Here is a 15,869-nt window from a genome sequence, read left to right as displayed (position 1 = left end):
TTCTGCTATACGTCACTACATGGCCTCTTTACTGCATTCTGCTATATGTCACTACAGGGCCTCTTTACTGCATTCTGCTATATGTCACTACAGGGCCTCTTTACTGCATTCTGCTATATGTCTCTACAGGGCCTCTTTACTGCATTCTGCTATATACCACTACAGGGCCTCTTTACTGCATTCTGCTATATGTCACTATAGGACTTCTTTACTGCATTCTGCTATATGTCACTACAGGGCCTCTTTACTGCATTCTGCTACATGTCACTACAGGGCCTCTTTACTGCATTCTGCTATATGTCACTACAGGGCCTCTTTACTGCATTCTGATATATGTCACTACAGGGCCTCTTTACTGCATTCTGCTATATGTCACTACAGGGCCTCCTTGCTGCATTCTGCTATATGTCACTACAGGGTCTCCTTACTGCATTCTGCTATATGTCACTACAAGGCCTCTTTACTGCATTCTGCTATATGCCACTACAGGGCCTCTTTACTGCATTCTGCTATATGTCACTACAGGGCCTCTTTACTGCATTCTGCTACATGTCACTACAGGGCCTCTTTACTGCATTCTGCTATATGTCACTACAGGGCCTCTTTACTGCATTCTGATATATGTCACTACAGGGCCTCTTTACTGCATTCTGCTATATGTCACTACAGGGCCTCCTTGCTGCATTCTGCTATATGTCACTACAGGGCCTCCTTACTGCATTCTGCTATATGTCATTACAGGGCCTCTTTACTGCATTCTGATATATGTCACTACAGGGCCTCTTTACTGCATTCTGCTACATGTCACTACAGGGCCTCCTTGCTGCATTCTGCTATATGTCATTACAGGGCCTCTTTACTGCATTCTGATATATGTCACTACAGGGCCTCTTTACTGCATTCTGCTATATGTCACTACAGGGCCTCCTTGCTGCATTCTGCTATATGTCACTACAGGGCCTCTTTACTGCATTCTGCTATATGTCACTACAGGGCCTCTTTACTGCATTCTGCTATATGTCACTACAGGGCCTCTTTACTGCATTCTGCTATATGTCACTACAGGGCCTCTTTACTGCATTCTGCTATATGTCACTACAGGGCCTCTTTACTGCATTCTGCTATATGTCACTACAGGGCCTCCTTGCTGCATTCTGCTATATGTCACTACAGGGCCACTTTAAAGACAAAAAAATGTAATATGTAGTATAATTTGAACATAAAAAACACGTTTGCATCTCTGAAACATCATAAGGTGAGTGGTTTGTAAGTAGGGGACTGTCTGTATAATCATTTCTCACACTAGAGGGGAAGTCTGTTTGTATCTCTATAGTATAAGCAGTTGCTAGTCCCACCATAAGACCTCCACATACCCCCGATATCTGGCCCATCTTGTACAGATAACCCTAGTGCGCCCCCGTGTTGTGATTCTGGAACCTGACACATTACAGCTGGAGAGAGGCCACACCTCCCGAAGTTCTCTGACATCACACACGCATCATAGTCACAGCCAGTAGCATTGGCAGGGAAACGAGGCTCCGCCTACCTATAGACATCCCATTAGTAAACGCTGCAGGCTGCGGGCTGCTCCGGGCGGGGCTCTGGGACTCCAGGACGCTGTCGTCCAGCAGGCTGCGCTGTTTCTCGGACGGGAATGTGGCGCTCTTGCTTTCCACAACACTGAACTGACACATGACACTGAGGAAGAGAGAGCGAGACATGTTTCATTAAGTGAAATATCTCCTTTTATCTCCAACTAAAACATAACTTGTGATTCTGCTGCTTTTTTATGCAAACGCTGCCCATATCATACCCAGCTAGACTACTGCCACAGGCTCAACTAAAACGCTGCCCATATCATACCCAGCTAGACTACTGCCACAGGCTCAACTAAAACGCTGCCCATATCATACCCAGCTAGACTACTGCCACAGGCTCAACTAAAACGCTGCCCATATCATACCCAGCTAGACTACTGCAACACCCTCAACTAGAACACTGCCCATATCATTCCCAGCTAGACTACTGCCACAGGCTCAACTAAAACGCTGCCCATATCATACCCAGCTAGACTACTGCCACAGGCTCAACTAAAACGCTGCCCATATCATACCCAGCTTGACTACTGCAACACCCTCAACTAGAACACTGCCCATATCATACCCAGCTAGACTACTGCAACACGCTCAACTAAAACTCTGCCCATATCATACCCAGCTAGACTACTGCCACAGGCTCAACTAGAACACTGCCCATATTATACTCAGCTAGACTACTGCCACAGGCTGAACTAAAACACCGCCTATATCATACCCAGCGAGACTACTGCCACAGGCTCAACTAAAACTCTGCCCATATCATACCCAGCTAGACTACTGCAACACGCTCAACTAAAACTCTGCCCATATCATACCCAGCTAGACTACTGCCACAGGCTCAACTAAAACGCTGCCCATATCATACCCAGCTAGACTACTGCCACAGGCTGAACTAAAACACCGCCTATATCATACCCAGCGAGACTACTGCCACAGGCTCAACTAAAACACTGCCCATATCATACCCAGCTAGACTACTGCCACAGGCTCAACTAAAACGCTGCCCATATCATACCCAGCTAGACTACTGCCAAAGGCTCAACTAAAACGCTGCCCATATCATACCCAGCTAGACTATTACAACAGCCTCAACTAAGACGCTGCCCATATCATACCCAGCTAGACTACTGCAACAGCCTCAACTAAAACGCCTCCCATATCATACCCAGGTAGACTACTGCAACAGGCTCAACTAAAACGCTGCCCATATCATACCCAGCTAGACTACTGCAACACCCTCAACTAAAACGCCTCCCATATCATACCCAGCTAGACTACTGCAACAGGCTCAACTAAAACGCTGCCCATATCATACCCAGCTAGACTACTGCAACAGCCTCAACTAGAACGCCTCCCATATCATACCCAGCTAGACTACTGCAACACCCTCAACTAAAACGCTGCCCATATCATACCCAGCTAGACTACTGCCACAGGCTCAACTAGAACACTGCCCATATTATACCCAGCTAGACTACTGCAACACCCTCAACTAAAACACTGCCCATATCATACCCAGCTAGACTACTGCAACAGCCTCAACTAGAACGCCTCCCATATCATACCCAGCTAGACTACTGCAACACCCTCAACTAAAACGCTGCCCATATCATACCCAGCTAGACTACTGCCACAGGCTCAACTAGAACACTGCCCATATTATACTCAGCTAGACTACTGCCACAGGCTCAACTAAAACACTGCCCATATCATACCCAGCTAGACTACTGCATCAGCCTCAAATAAACCCCCTCCCATATCATACCCAGCTAGAATATTGCAACAGCCAGCTAGAACACTGCAACAGCCTTAACTAAAATACTGCCCATATCATACCCAGCAAGTATACTGCAAAAGCTTCAACTAAAACGCCTCCCATATCATACCCAGCTAGACTACTGCATTATTCTGTAATGCGCTGCAGAAGATGTCAGTGCTATATAAATACATAATAATAACATGGTACGACATTAGACTATGACTGTGGTAGGATTAGATTGTGAGCTCCTCTGAGGACAGTCAGTGACATGACTATGTACTCTGTAATGTGCTGCAGAAGATGTCAGTGCTATATAATTACATAATAATAATATGGTAGGATATTAGACTATGACTATGGTAGGATTAGATTGTGCGCTCCTCTGAGGACAGTCAGTGACATGACTTTGTACCCTGTAATGTGCTGCAGAAGATGTCAGAGCTATATAAATACATAATAATAATATGGTAGGACATTAGACTATGACTATGGTAGGATTAGATTGTGAGCTCCTCTGAGGACAGTCAGTGACATGACTATACTCTGTAATGTGCTGCAGAAGATGTCAGTGCTATATAAATACATACTAATAATATGGTAGGACATTATACCAGGACTATGGTAGGATTAGATTGTGAGCTCCTCTGAGGACAGTCAGTGACATGACTATGTACTCTGTAATGTGCTGCAGGAGATGTCAGTGCTATATAAATACATACTAATAATATGGTAGGACATTAGACTATAACTATGGTAGGATTAGAATGTGAGCTCCTCTGAGGACAGTCAGTGACATGACTATGTACTCTGTACAGTGCTGCAGGAGATGTCAGTGCTATATAAATACATAATAATATTATGGTAGGACATTAGACTATGACTATGGTAGGATTAGATTGTGAGCTCCTCTGAGGACAGTCAGTGACATGACTATGTACTCTGTAATGTGCTGCAGGAGATGTCAGTGCTATATAAATACATAATAATAATATGGTAGGACATTTGACTAGGACTATGGTAGGATTACAATGTGAGCTCCTCTGAGGACAGTCAGTGACATGACTATGTACTCTGTACAGTGCTGCAGAAGATGACAGTGCTATATAAATACATAATAATAATATGGTAGGACATTAGACTATGACTATGGTAGGATTAGAGTGTGAGCTCCTCTGAGGACAGTCAGTGACATGACTATGTACTCTGTACAGTGCTACAGGATATGTCAGTGCTATATAAATACATAATAATAATATGGTAGGACATTAGACTATGACTATGGTAGGATTAGAGTGTGAGCTCCTCTGAGGACAGTCGGTGACATGACTATGTACTCTGTAATGTGCTGCAGGAGATGTCAGTGCTATATAAATACATGATAATAACATGGTACGACATTAGACTATGGCTATGGTAGGATTAGATTATGAGCTCCTCTGAGGACAGTCAGTGACATGACTATGTAATGTGCTGCAGAAGATGTCAGTGCTATATAAATACATAATAATAATATGGTAGGACATTAGACTGTGACTATGGTAGGATTAGATTGTGAGCTCCTCTGAGGACAGTCAGTGACATGACTATGTACTCTGTAATGTACTGCAGGAGATGTCAGTGCTATATAAATACATAATAATAATATGGCAGGACATTAGACTGACTATGGTAGGATTAGATTGTGAGCTCCTCTGAGGACAGTCAGTGACATGACTATGTACTCTGTAATGTGCTGCAGAAGATGTCAGTGGTATATAAATACATAATAATAATATGATAGGAAATTAGACAATGACTATGGTAGGATTAGAGTGTGAGCTCCTCTGAGGACAGTCAGTGACATGACTATGTACTCTGTAATGTGCTGCAGGAGATGTCAGTGCTATATAAATACATAATAATAATATGGTAGAACATTACACTATGACTATGGTAGGATTAGTGTGAGCTCCTCTGAGGACAGTCAGTGACATGACTATGTACCCTGCAATGTGCTGCAGGAGATGTCAGTGCTATATAAATACATAATAATAATATGGTAGGACATTACACTATGACTATGGTAGGATTAGAGTGTGAGGTCCTCTGAGGACAGTCAGTGACATGACTATGTTCTCTGTAATGTGCTGCAGAAGATGTCAGTGCTATATAAATACATAATAATAATATGGTAGGACATTAGACTGTGACTATGGTAGGATTAGATTGTGAGCTCCTCTGAGGACAGTCAGTGACATGACTATGTACCCTGTAATGTGCTGCAGAAGATGTCAGTGCTATATAAATACATAATAATAATATGGTAGGACATCAGACTATGACTATGGTAGGATTAGAGTGTGAGCCCCTCTGAGGACAGTCAGTGACATGACTATGTACTCTGTAATGTGCTGCAGGAGATGTCAGTGCTATATAAATACATAATAATAATATGGTAGGACATTAAACTATGACTATGGTAGGATTAGATTGTGAGCTCCTCTGAGGACAGTCAGTGACATGACTATGTACTCTGTAATGTGCTGCAGAAGTGTAGTGTGCTGTGTGGGTGTATTGTGCAGCTGTGCATTATGTCCATATCATTTCTTGTATAGTGAAATATTTGTACAGGGTCATGGAAGATGCAGCTATAAAAATCAATAATAGTAATAGTTTGATATTTATGTATAATATTCTGATTGGAATCCAGCAGAATCTCTTGAGGACCCGGCAGAATTCAGCCTTCTAGCCAATTATTATGTCACAAACATCTGTGAGGGACAGAGCCATACTTTGCTTGCATCTTCCATATATGTCCACTAGATGGCAGGCAGACCCTTTAGAATAGATTGGGCTCTCCCGCCTTGTATACTGTTACCTGATCCAGCATCCTTCCCACACAATATGGTGAGCTTGTAGTATCGGGACTATTACCCCAGTGTATAATCTGGCATTGTGTACATTACTGCTTATTCCCTGTATTGTGTTGTCTGTCACCCCTATTATCATTGTCTGTAACCCTATTTATTGTACAGAGCTGCGTAATATGTTGTCGCTATTTAGTCCAATAATAAATAATAATAATAAAAGTATCTCTCCCCACAATGGTGATCCTGTAAGGAAATATTATTATTATTGATTTATATAAAGAGCTAACATATTCCATGGCGCAGGACTGAGTGAGAAACAAACATGCTACATACTGCAATAATAATAATAATACAGACAATGGTAAAAATATATAGTCACTGCTACGGATTATTAATACAGAATGGGTAGACAGAGTAAATACAGTGACAAATGTAATATGATGATCAAAATGCACAGCAAATGCCAAAACACAAAGGGTGAGAGAGCCCTGCTCTTGTGCTTGTGAGCTTACAATCTAAAGGAAGGGGAGGTACAAGAGGTGGGGTGATATATGTATCGCTAGAGGCAGTGTGTTTTAGGTTATATTTAGTAAGAAAGCACAACTTGACCAGAGCTTAAAGGGGAATACCTGAAAAAATTATTTGAGGGGGAGTGCGTAAAGATTTTAAAGGTTGGAGAGTGACTGATGTGTTGCGGCAGGGAATTCCAGAGGAGTGGTGAAGCATGTGAGAAGTCTTGTATACGTGAAAGTGAAGAAGTAATTGCAGAGGAGGACAATAGAAGCTCATGTGCAGATCTGAGAGTGCGATTGGGTTGGTATCTGGAAACCGGTGAGGAGATGTACGGGGAGTGAGATTGTGGAGAGCTTTGTAGGTTAGGGTTAGGAGTTTGAACTGGATCCTCTGGGTAATTGGCAGCCAGTGAAGAGCTTGGCAGAGAGGAGCAGCAGAGGAAGAGCGAGAAGAGCGATGAATGAGAGGAGCAGCTGAGCTCAGTACAGATTGGAGCGGGGCCAGTCTGTTAGTCGGTAGAGAGGAGCAGCAGAGGAAGAGCGAGAGGAGAGATGGATGAGACGAGCAGCTGAGATCAGTACAGATCGGAGTGGTGCCAGTCTGTTAGCTGGTAGAGAGGAGCAGCAGAGGAAGAGCGAGAAGAGAGATGAATGAGACGAGCAGCTGAGATCAGTACAGATCGGAGCGGGGCCAGTCTGTTAGCTGACAGAGAGGAGCAGCAGAGGAAGAGCGAGAAGAGAGATGAATGAGAGGAGCAGCTGAGATCAGTACAGATTGGAGCGGGGCCAGTCTGTTAGCTGACAGAGAGGAGCAGCAGAGGAAGAGCGAGAAGAGAGATGAATGAGACAAGCAGCTGAGATCAGTACAGATTGGAGTGGAGCCAGCCTGTTAGCTGGTAGAGAGGAGCAGCAGAGGAAGAGCGAGAAGAGCGATGAATGAGAGGAGCAGCTGAGCTCAGTACAGATTGGAGTGGAGCCAGTCTGTTAGCTGGTAGAGAGGAGCAGCAGAGGAAGAGCGAGAAGAGAGATGAATGAGACGAGCAGCTGAGATCAGTACAGATTGGAGCGGGGCCAGTTTGTTAGCTGGCAGAGAGGAGCAGCAGAGGAAGAGCGAGAAGAGAGATGAATGAGAGGAGCAGCTGAGATCAGTACAGATTGGAGCGGGGCCAGTCTGTTAGCTGACAGAGAGGAGCAGCAGAGGAAGAGCGAGAAGAGAGATGAATGAGAGGAGCAGCTGAGATCAGTACAGATTGGAGTGGAGCCAGTCTGTTAGTCGGTAGAGAGGAGCAGCAGAGGAAGAGCGAGAAGAGAGATGAATGAGAGGAGCAGCTGAGATCAGTACAGATCGGAGCGGTGCCAGTCTGTTAGCTGATAGAGAGGAGCAGCAGAGGAAGAGCGAGAAGAGAGATGAATGAGAGGAGCAGCTGAGATCAGTACAGATTGGAGCGGGGCCAGTCTGTTAGTTGGCAGAGAGGAGCAGCAGAGGAAGAGTGAGAAGAGAGATGAATGAGAGGAGCAGCTGAGATCAGTACAGATCGGAGCGGTGCCAGTCTGTTAGCTGATAGAGAGGAGCAGCAGAGGAAGAGCGAGAAGAGAGATGAATGAGAGGAGCAGCTGAGATCAGTACAGATTGGAGCGGGGCCAGTCTGTTAGTTGGCAGAGAGGAGCAGCAGAGGAAGAGTGAGAAGAGAGATGAATGAGAGGAGCAGCTGAGTTCTGTACAGATTGGAGCGGGGCCAGTCTGTTAGTCGGTAGAGAGGAGCAGCAGAGGAAGAGCGAGAAGAGAGATGAATGAGAGGAGAAGCTGAGATCAGTACAGATTGGAGTGGAGCCAGTCTGTTAGCTGGTAGAGAGGAGCAGCAGAGGAAGAGCGAGAAGAGAGATGAATGAGACGAGCAGCTGAGATCAGTAAAGATTGGAGCGGGGCCAGTCTGTTAGCTGGTAGAGAGGAGCAGCAGAGGAAGAGCGAGAAGAGCGATGAATGAGAGGAGCAGCTGAGCTCAGTACAGATTGGAGTGGAGCCAGTCTGTTAGCTGGTAGAGAGGAGCAGCAGAGGAAGAGCAAGAAGAGAGATGAATGAGACAAGCAGCTGAGATCAGTACAGATTGGAGCGGTGCCAGTCTGTTAGCTGGTAGAGAGGAGCAGCAGAGGAAGAGCAAGAAGAGAGATGAATGAGACAAGCAGCTGAGATCAGTACAGATTGGAGTGGAGCCAGTCTGTTAGCTGGTAGAGAGGAGCAGCAGAGGAAGAGTGAGAAGAGAGATGAATGAGAGGAGCAGCAGTTCAGTACAGATCGGAGCGGAGCCAGCCTGTTAGTCGGTAGTCCACAAAGTAGTATGGGGTTAATTCATTATGTTGCGCTGCTTTAGCAGATTCCTGCATTTTGATTGGAATAACAGGCTGACTGTCAAGTGACAGGCATCCTATTGGGCCAATCAAAGTGCAGGAATCTCGTCCTTTGAAGTCACTGGACCCGCCTCAGGGTGGGTTCAGTGGAGCGCCCATTAAGTTAATGTAGCGCTCGTTAAACTAATGGAGCGCGCATAAGTTAGCAGCGTACGCAATGGCAGCATAGCATGCACAAGAGATTTATACCTCGTACTGCTGTCAATAAGCTGTGCTGCTTTCGCAGTGCAGCTTAAAGGATACCCGAACTGAAATGTGACATAATGAGATAGACATGGGTATGTACAGTGCCTAGCACACAAATAACTATGCTGTGTTCCTTTTTTTCTTTCTCTGTCTGAAAGAGGTAAATATCAGGTATGTAAGTGGCTGACTCAGTCCTGACTCAGACAGGAAGTGACTACAGTGTGACCCTCACTGATAAGAAACTCCCCTTTTTTACCTCTTTCTTGCTCTCAGAAGCCATTTTCTGCTAGGAAAGTGTTTTATAGTTGGAATTTCTGATCAGTGAGGGTCACACTGTAGTCACTTCCTGTCTGAGTCAGGACTGAGTCAGCCACTTGCATACCTGATATTTTTACTCTTTCAGGCAGAGAAAGAAAAAAAGGAACACAGCATAGTTATTTGTGTGCTTGGCACTGTACATACACATGTCTATCTCATCATGTCACATTTCAGTTGGGGTATCCTTTAATGAATCAACACCTATGTTACAATAGTGCAGACGAGATATTATAAGAGCACTAATAACATTTCAGCCACGTCCTGAGTGAGAAACGGTCGGGTGCAGGATATGTTTTTGAACTGGAGATGAGCTGGTCAGGCCCGGTTCACACTGGATCAGTTTTTGAAGGTATCAGTTTCCCCTCCGTGACCCTTCGTTCTATCAGTGCGCAGTTCATGCGACGCATCCGTCGCTCCGACAAAATCGCTGCAATGTGAACAGACCCTACTGATAACATAGGATGCGTTCACTCCCTTTAGGGTCCGCTCCACTGATGTGAACTGGGCCTTAGAGAATGTGAGGAATAAATGGGAGGAGTCGTGTAATACATGTAATTAAGGTGCCAGGGGATTTGGGCACAGGGTGAAGCTGATAAACGTCTCACCTGCTCCTGCAGAAGTCCCGGCGACGCTAATCACTATCTCCCTTCAGACTCGGGGGTAACATGAAGTTTGGGTTCCAGCTATTGCTGTTGGCCATATTACGCAGTTTTTATTGTAATTTTGGGGCGGTGTTTTGATGGTGCCCAAATTACTGACTGAGCGTCGCTATAGCGTAATCCACATTTCAGCTTATGGCGGCACCAACTGCACCCAAATTTCCAGTGTCATTTTTGCCAGATTCACAAATATTACCCCTTAGCATTGTGCTTTGGGAAGTGAAGTTATGGAGGTGTTATTGGCATTTATTGTTATATCAGGCAGAGAGGTGGACAGGGACGGTGGAAAGATGATAAGCTCTGTTTTACTCATATTAAGCTGTAAGAAGCGAGAGGACATGAAGGAGGATACAGCAGACAAGCAGTCAGGAACACGAGTGAGGAGGGAGATAAGGTCTGGGGCCGAGAGGTACAGTTGTGTATCGTCTGCATATAAGTGGTATTGAAGCCAAGTGAGTTGATTAAGTTACCAAGTTCATGCATGTACTGTAGATGGCAAAGAGGAGGGGGCCAAGGACAGAGCGCTGAGGTACCCCCATAGACAAAAAACTTCATAAAACAGATATGTAAGTAGGTGGATAGGGAGAGGGGCAATGGGATTAGTGAAAGGGGGAAGGAATTTACAGCTTTTATAATCCAGCCAGGAGATGCCCTGCAGGGGGCGCAGCACCCAGGAGACACCCAGCAGGGGGCACAGCACCCAGGACATGCCCAGCAGGATGTACAGCACCCAAGACATGCCCACAAGGGGGCACAGCACCCAGGAGATGCCCAGCAGGGGACGCAGCACCCAGGAGATGCCCAGCAGGGGACGCAGCACCCAGGAGATGCCCAGCAGGGGACGCAGCACCCAGGAGATGCCCAGCAGGGGGCGCAGCACCCAGGAGATTTGCAGCAAGGGGCACAGCACCCAGGACATGCCCAGCAGGGGGCGCAGCACCCAGGAGATGCCCAGCAGGATGTACAGCACCCAAGACATGCCCACAAGGGGGCACAGCACCCAGGAGATGCCCAGCAGGGGACACAGCACCCAGGAGATGCCCAGCAGGGGACGCAGCACCCAGGAGATGCCCAGCAGGGGATGCAGCACCCAGGAGATGCCCAGGAGATGCCCAGCAGGGGGCACAGCACCCAGGAGATGCCCAGCAGGGGGCGCAGAACCCAGGAGATGCCCAGCAGGATGTACAGCACCCAAGACATGCCCACAAAGGGGGCACAGCACCCAGGAGATGCCCAGCAGGGGACGCAGCACCCAGGAGATCCCCAGCAGGGGACGTAGCACCCAGGAGATGCCCAGCAGGGGACGCAGCACCCAGGAGATGCCCAGCAGGGGACGCAGCACCCAGGAGATGCCCAGCAGGGGGTGCAGCACCCAGCAAATGCCCATCAGGGGGCACAGCACCCAGGAGATGCCTAGCAGGGGACGCAGCACCCAGGAGATGCCCAGCAGGGGACGCAGCACCCAGGAGATGCCCAGCAGGGGGCGCAGCACCCAGAAAATGCCCATCAGGGGGCACAGCACCCAGGAGATGCCCAGCAGGGGACGCAGCACCCAGGAGATGCCCAGCAGGGGGCGCAGCACCCAGCAAATGCCCATCAGGGGGCACAGCACCCAGGAGATGCCCAGCAGGGGACGCAGCACCCAGGAGATGCCCAGCAGGGGACGCAGCGCCCAGGAGATGCCCATCAGGGGGCACAGCACCCAGGAGATGCCCAGCAGGGGGCACAGCACCCAGGAGATGCCCAGCAGGGGACGCAGCACCCAGGAGATGCCCAGCTGGGGGCGCAGCGCCCAGGAGATGCCCAGCAGGGGGTGCGGCACCCAGGAGACACCCAGCAGGGGCACAGCATCCAGGAGACGCCCAGCAGGGGGCGCAGCACCCACTTGTTTCCCAGACTTCGGCTCTTCCTGTGTCTGGAAACGGGTGGCGTTGGCATGTTGGTGGCCATCGAGGCATCCGGACAGGTGGGTCGTCTGTTATACCTCATCGTCACCGTCACCTCCGAGGGGCCTGAAAGACAAACAGGTCATCACTTATAAATGTCTGTTACCCCCATCACCCACAGAAAATGCTGGCCGTCACAGGGCCTGTGTGCCTGACTCCAAAACTCTCACTGGGAGTGTCCTCTAATGCCTTCCCCCAGCTCCCTGGGAGTGTCTTCTAATGGCCTCCCCATCTCACTGGGAGTGTCCTCTAATGCCCTCCCCCAGCTCACTGGTAGTGTCCTCTAATGCCCTCCTCCAGCTCACTGGTAGTGTCCTCTTATGCCCTCCCCCAGCTCACTGGGAGTGTCCTCTAATGCCCTCCCCAGCTCACTGGGAGTGTCCTCTAATGCCCTCCCCCAGCTCACTGGTAGTGTCCTCTAATGCCCTCCCCCAGTTCACTGGGAGTGTCTTCTAATACCCTCCCCCAGCAGCTCACTGGGAGTGTCCTCTAATTCCCTCCCCCAGCTCACTGGGAGTGTCCTCTAATGCCCTCCCCAGCTCACTGGGAGTGTCCTCTAATGCCCTCCCCCAGCTCACTGGGAGTGTCCTCTAATGCCCTCCCCCAGCTCACTGGGAGTGTCCTCTAATGCCCTCCCCCAGCAGCTCACTGGGAGTGTCCTCTAATGCCCTCCCCAGCTCACTGGGAGTGTCCTCTAATGCCCTCCCCCAGCTCACTGGGAGTGTCCTCTAATGCCCTCCACCAGCTCACTGGGAATGTCCTCTAATTCCCTCCCCCAGCTCACAGGGTGTGTCCTCTAATGCCCTCCCCCAGTTCACTGGGAGTGTCTTTTAATGCCCTCCCCCAGTTCACTGGGAGGGTCTTCTAATGCCCTCCCCCAGCTCACTGGATGTGTCTTCCAATGCACTCCCCCAGCTCACTGAGAGTGTCCTCTAATGCCCTCCCCCAGCTCACTGGGAGTGTCCTCTAATGCCCTCCCCCAGCTCACTGGGAGTGTCCTCTAATGCCCTCCCCCAGCTCACTGGGTGTGTCTTCTAATGCCCTCCCCCAGCTCACTGTGAGTGTCCTCTAATGCCCTCCCCCCAGTTCACTAGGCATGTCCACTAATGCCCTCCCCCAGCTCTATGGGTGGACTTTTACTACATCATTATGGGTACTTCCAACTGCGGTACTAAGGCATAAGGAAGCCAATATGGAGGCCTGCATACAGATGTGGAGACTAGGGAGCAGCCTCCTGGAGGTAAGTATATGCACACTGCCTCCCTCTCCACACCATTTACAACGCTCCCTAAGGGGGAGTTTTAATTCATATTTGTATTAACCTTAAAAAAATAAAATATAGTACCCTTAAAATATATGCACCCCCCCCCCTTTCCCTAAACTTGGTCCCCCAAAATTCATGTTCACCTGATCTTTGTGCCTTTGTGCAGTGCAAGCGGGATTGTTGAAAGTTTTTTCCAGCTACAGTAACAAGCTTATTTCAGCATGCAAATAACAGAAGCCTTCCTATTTTGGATAAGATAAGGACACTATGACACTGGGAGTGTCCTCTAATGCACTCCACATCTCACTGGGAGTGTCCTCTTATGCCCTCCCCAAGCTCACTGGGAAAGTCCTCTAATGCCCTCCCCCAGCTCACTGGGAGTGTCCTCTAATTCCCTCCCCCAGCTCACAGGGTGTGTCCTCTAATGCCCTCCCCCAGCTCACTGAGAGTGTCCTCTAATGCCCTCCCCAGCTCATTGGGAGTGTCCTCTAATTCCCTCCCCCAGCTCACAGGGTGTGTCCTCTAATGCTCTCCCCCAGCTCACTGAGAGTGTCTTCTAATGCCCTCCCCAGCTCACTGGGAGTGTCCTCTAATGCCCTCCCCAGCTCACTGGGAGTGTCCTCTAATGCCCTCCCCCAGCAGCTCACTGGGAGTGTCCTCTAATGCCCTCCCCCAGCAGCTCACAGGGTGTGTCCTCTAATGCCCTCCCCCAGCTCACTGAGAGTGTCCTCTAATGCCCTCCCCAGCTCACTGGGAGTGTCCTCTAATGCCCTCCCCTAGCTCACTGGTAGTGTCCTCTAATGCCCTCCCCCAGTTCACTGGGAGTGTCTTCTAATGCCCTCCCCCAGCTCACTGGGAGTGTCCTCTAATGCCCTCCCCCAGCTCACTGGTAGTGTCCTCTAATGCCCTCCCCCAGTTTACTGGGAGTGTCTTCTAATGCCCTCCCCCAGCAGCTCACTGGGAGTGTCCTCTAATTCCCTCCCCCAGCTCACTGGGAGTGTCCTCTAATGCCCTCCCCAGCTCACTGGGAGTGTCCTCTAATGCCCTCCCCCAGCAGCTCACTGGGAGTGTCCTCTAATGCCCTCCCCAGCTCACTGGGAGTGTCCTCTAATGCCCTCCCCCAGCTCAGTGGGAGTGTCCTCTAATGCCCTCCACCAGCTCACTGGGAATGTCCTCTAATTCCCTCCCCCAGCTCACAGGGTGTGTCCTCTAATGCCCTCCCCCAGTTCACTGGGAGTGTCTTTTAATGCCCTCCCCCAGTTCACTGGGAGGGTCTTCTAATGCCCTCCCCCAGCTCACTGGATGTGTCTTCCAATGCACTCCCCCAGCTCACTGAGAGTGTCCTCTAATGCCCTCCCCGAGCTCACTGAGAGTGTCCTCTAATGCCCTCCCCCAGCTCACTGGGAGTGTCCTCTAATGCCCTCCCCCAGCTCACTGGGTGTGTCTTCTAATGCCCTCCCCCAGCTCACTGTGAGTGTCCTCTAATGCCCTCCCCCTCCCCCCAGTTCACTAGGCATGTCCACTAATGCCCTCCCCCAGCTCTATGGGTGGACTTTTACTACATCATTATGGGTACTTCCAACTGCGGTACTAAGGCATAAGGAAGCCAATATGGAGGCCTGCATACAGATGTGGAGACTAGGGAGCAGCCTCCTGGAGGTAAGTATATGCACACTGCCTCCCTCCCCACACCATTTACAACGCTCCCTAAGGGGGAGTTTTAATTCATATTTGTATTAACCTTAAAAAAATAAAATATAGTACCCTTAAAATATATGCACCCCCCCCCCCCCCTTTCCCTAAACTTGGTCCCCCGAAATTCATGTTCACCTGATCTTTGTGCCTTTGTGCAGTGCAAGCGGGATTGTTGAAAGTTTTTTCCAGCTACAGTAACAAGCTTATTTCAGCATGCAAATAACAGAAAGCTTCCTATTTTGGATAAGATAAGGACACTATGACCAGAAGATGATTGAATGCCCCCATTCCCTTTGAAGAGTTTGCTCAGTGATGCAAGCCTGTGTCTAGGTCTAGGTGATGTTAGCTGTGGGAGGGACTGTAAGCTGTGGCAGTCGGGAGCGAAAATTAACACTTAGCTGGGTTGGAAAAAAAGTGAAAAGGGCAGAAGGGATGTCACTTTTGGCATCACAGAGAAACAGTAAAGATGAAAACCAGCAGAAACATTCTTTTCTTTTTTTCAAATCACATTTCTCCTACATCTGGCAGTGAGCACTAAAAACAACAGGATAGATACACTAAATAGGCAATTTCTTACTGAACAATTTTATTTTTTCAGTTAATATGGAGTTTCTGCCCACTTTAAGTACACTATTCATAATATGGCTTGCTTGAGATAAGAAACTATCATATTACAC

At 48.6% G+C, this 15,869-nt stretch overlaps 1 protein-coding gene across 3 annotated transcripts in view; it reads right to left on the bottom strand.

The window, feature by feature from the left end:
• RALGPS1 (Ral GEF with PH domain and SH3 binding motif 1) overlaps positions 1–15,869 on the bottom strand; it is a 574,444-nt gene that overhangs the window by 39,590 nt on the left and 518,985 nt on the right. For all 3 annotated transcript variants that reach the window (XM_068249198.1, XM_068249199.1, XM_068249200.1), the window contains exons 13-14: positions 12,173–12,299; positions 1,547–1,698 (exon numbers count right to left, since the gene is read on the bottom strand). In XM_068249198.1, the coding sequence (XP_068105299.1) occupies positions 1,547–1,698; positions 12,173–12,299 (279 nt within the window). The remainder of the gene's footprint in view (positions 1–1,546; positions 1,699–12,172; positions 12,300–15,869) is intronic.

The sequence above is a fragment of the Hyperolius riggenbachi genome, chromosome 8, assembly GCF_040937935.1.
Source record: "Hyperolius riggenbachi isolate aHypRig1 chromosome 8, aHypRig1.pri, whole genome shotgun sequence".
Classification (NCBI taxonomy): Eukaryota; Metazoa; Chordata; class Amphibia; order Anura; family Hyperoliidae; genus Hyperolius; species Hyperolius riggenbachi.
Note: the sequence above shows the minus strand (reverse complement) of the source record. Positions and strands in the feature narration are given on the sequence as shown.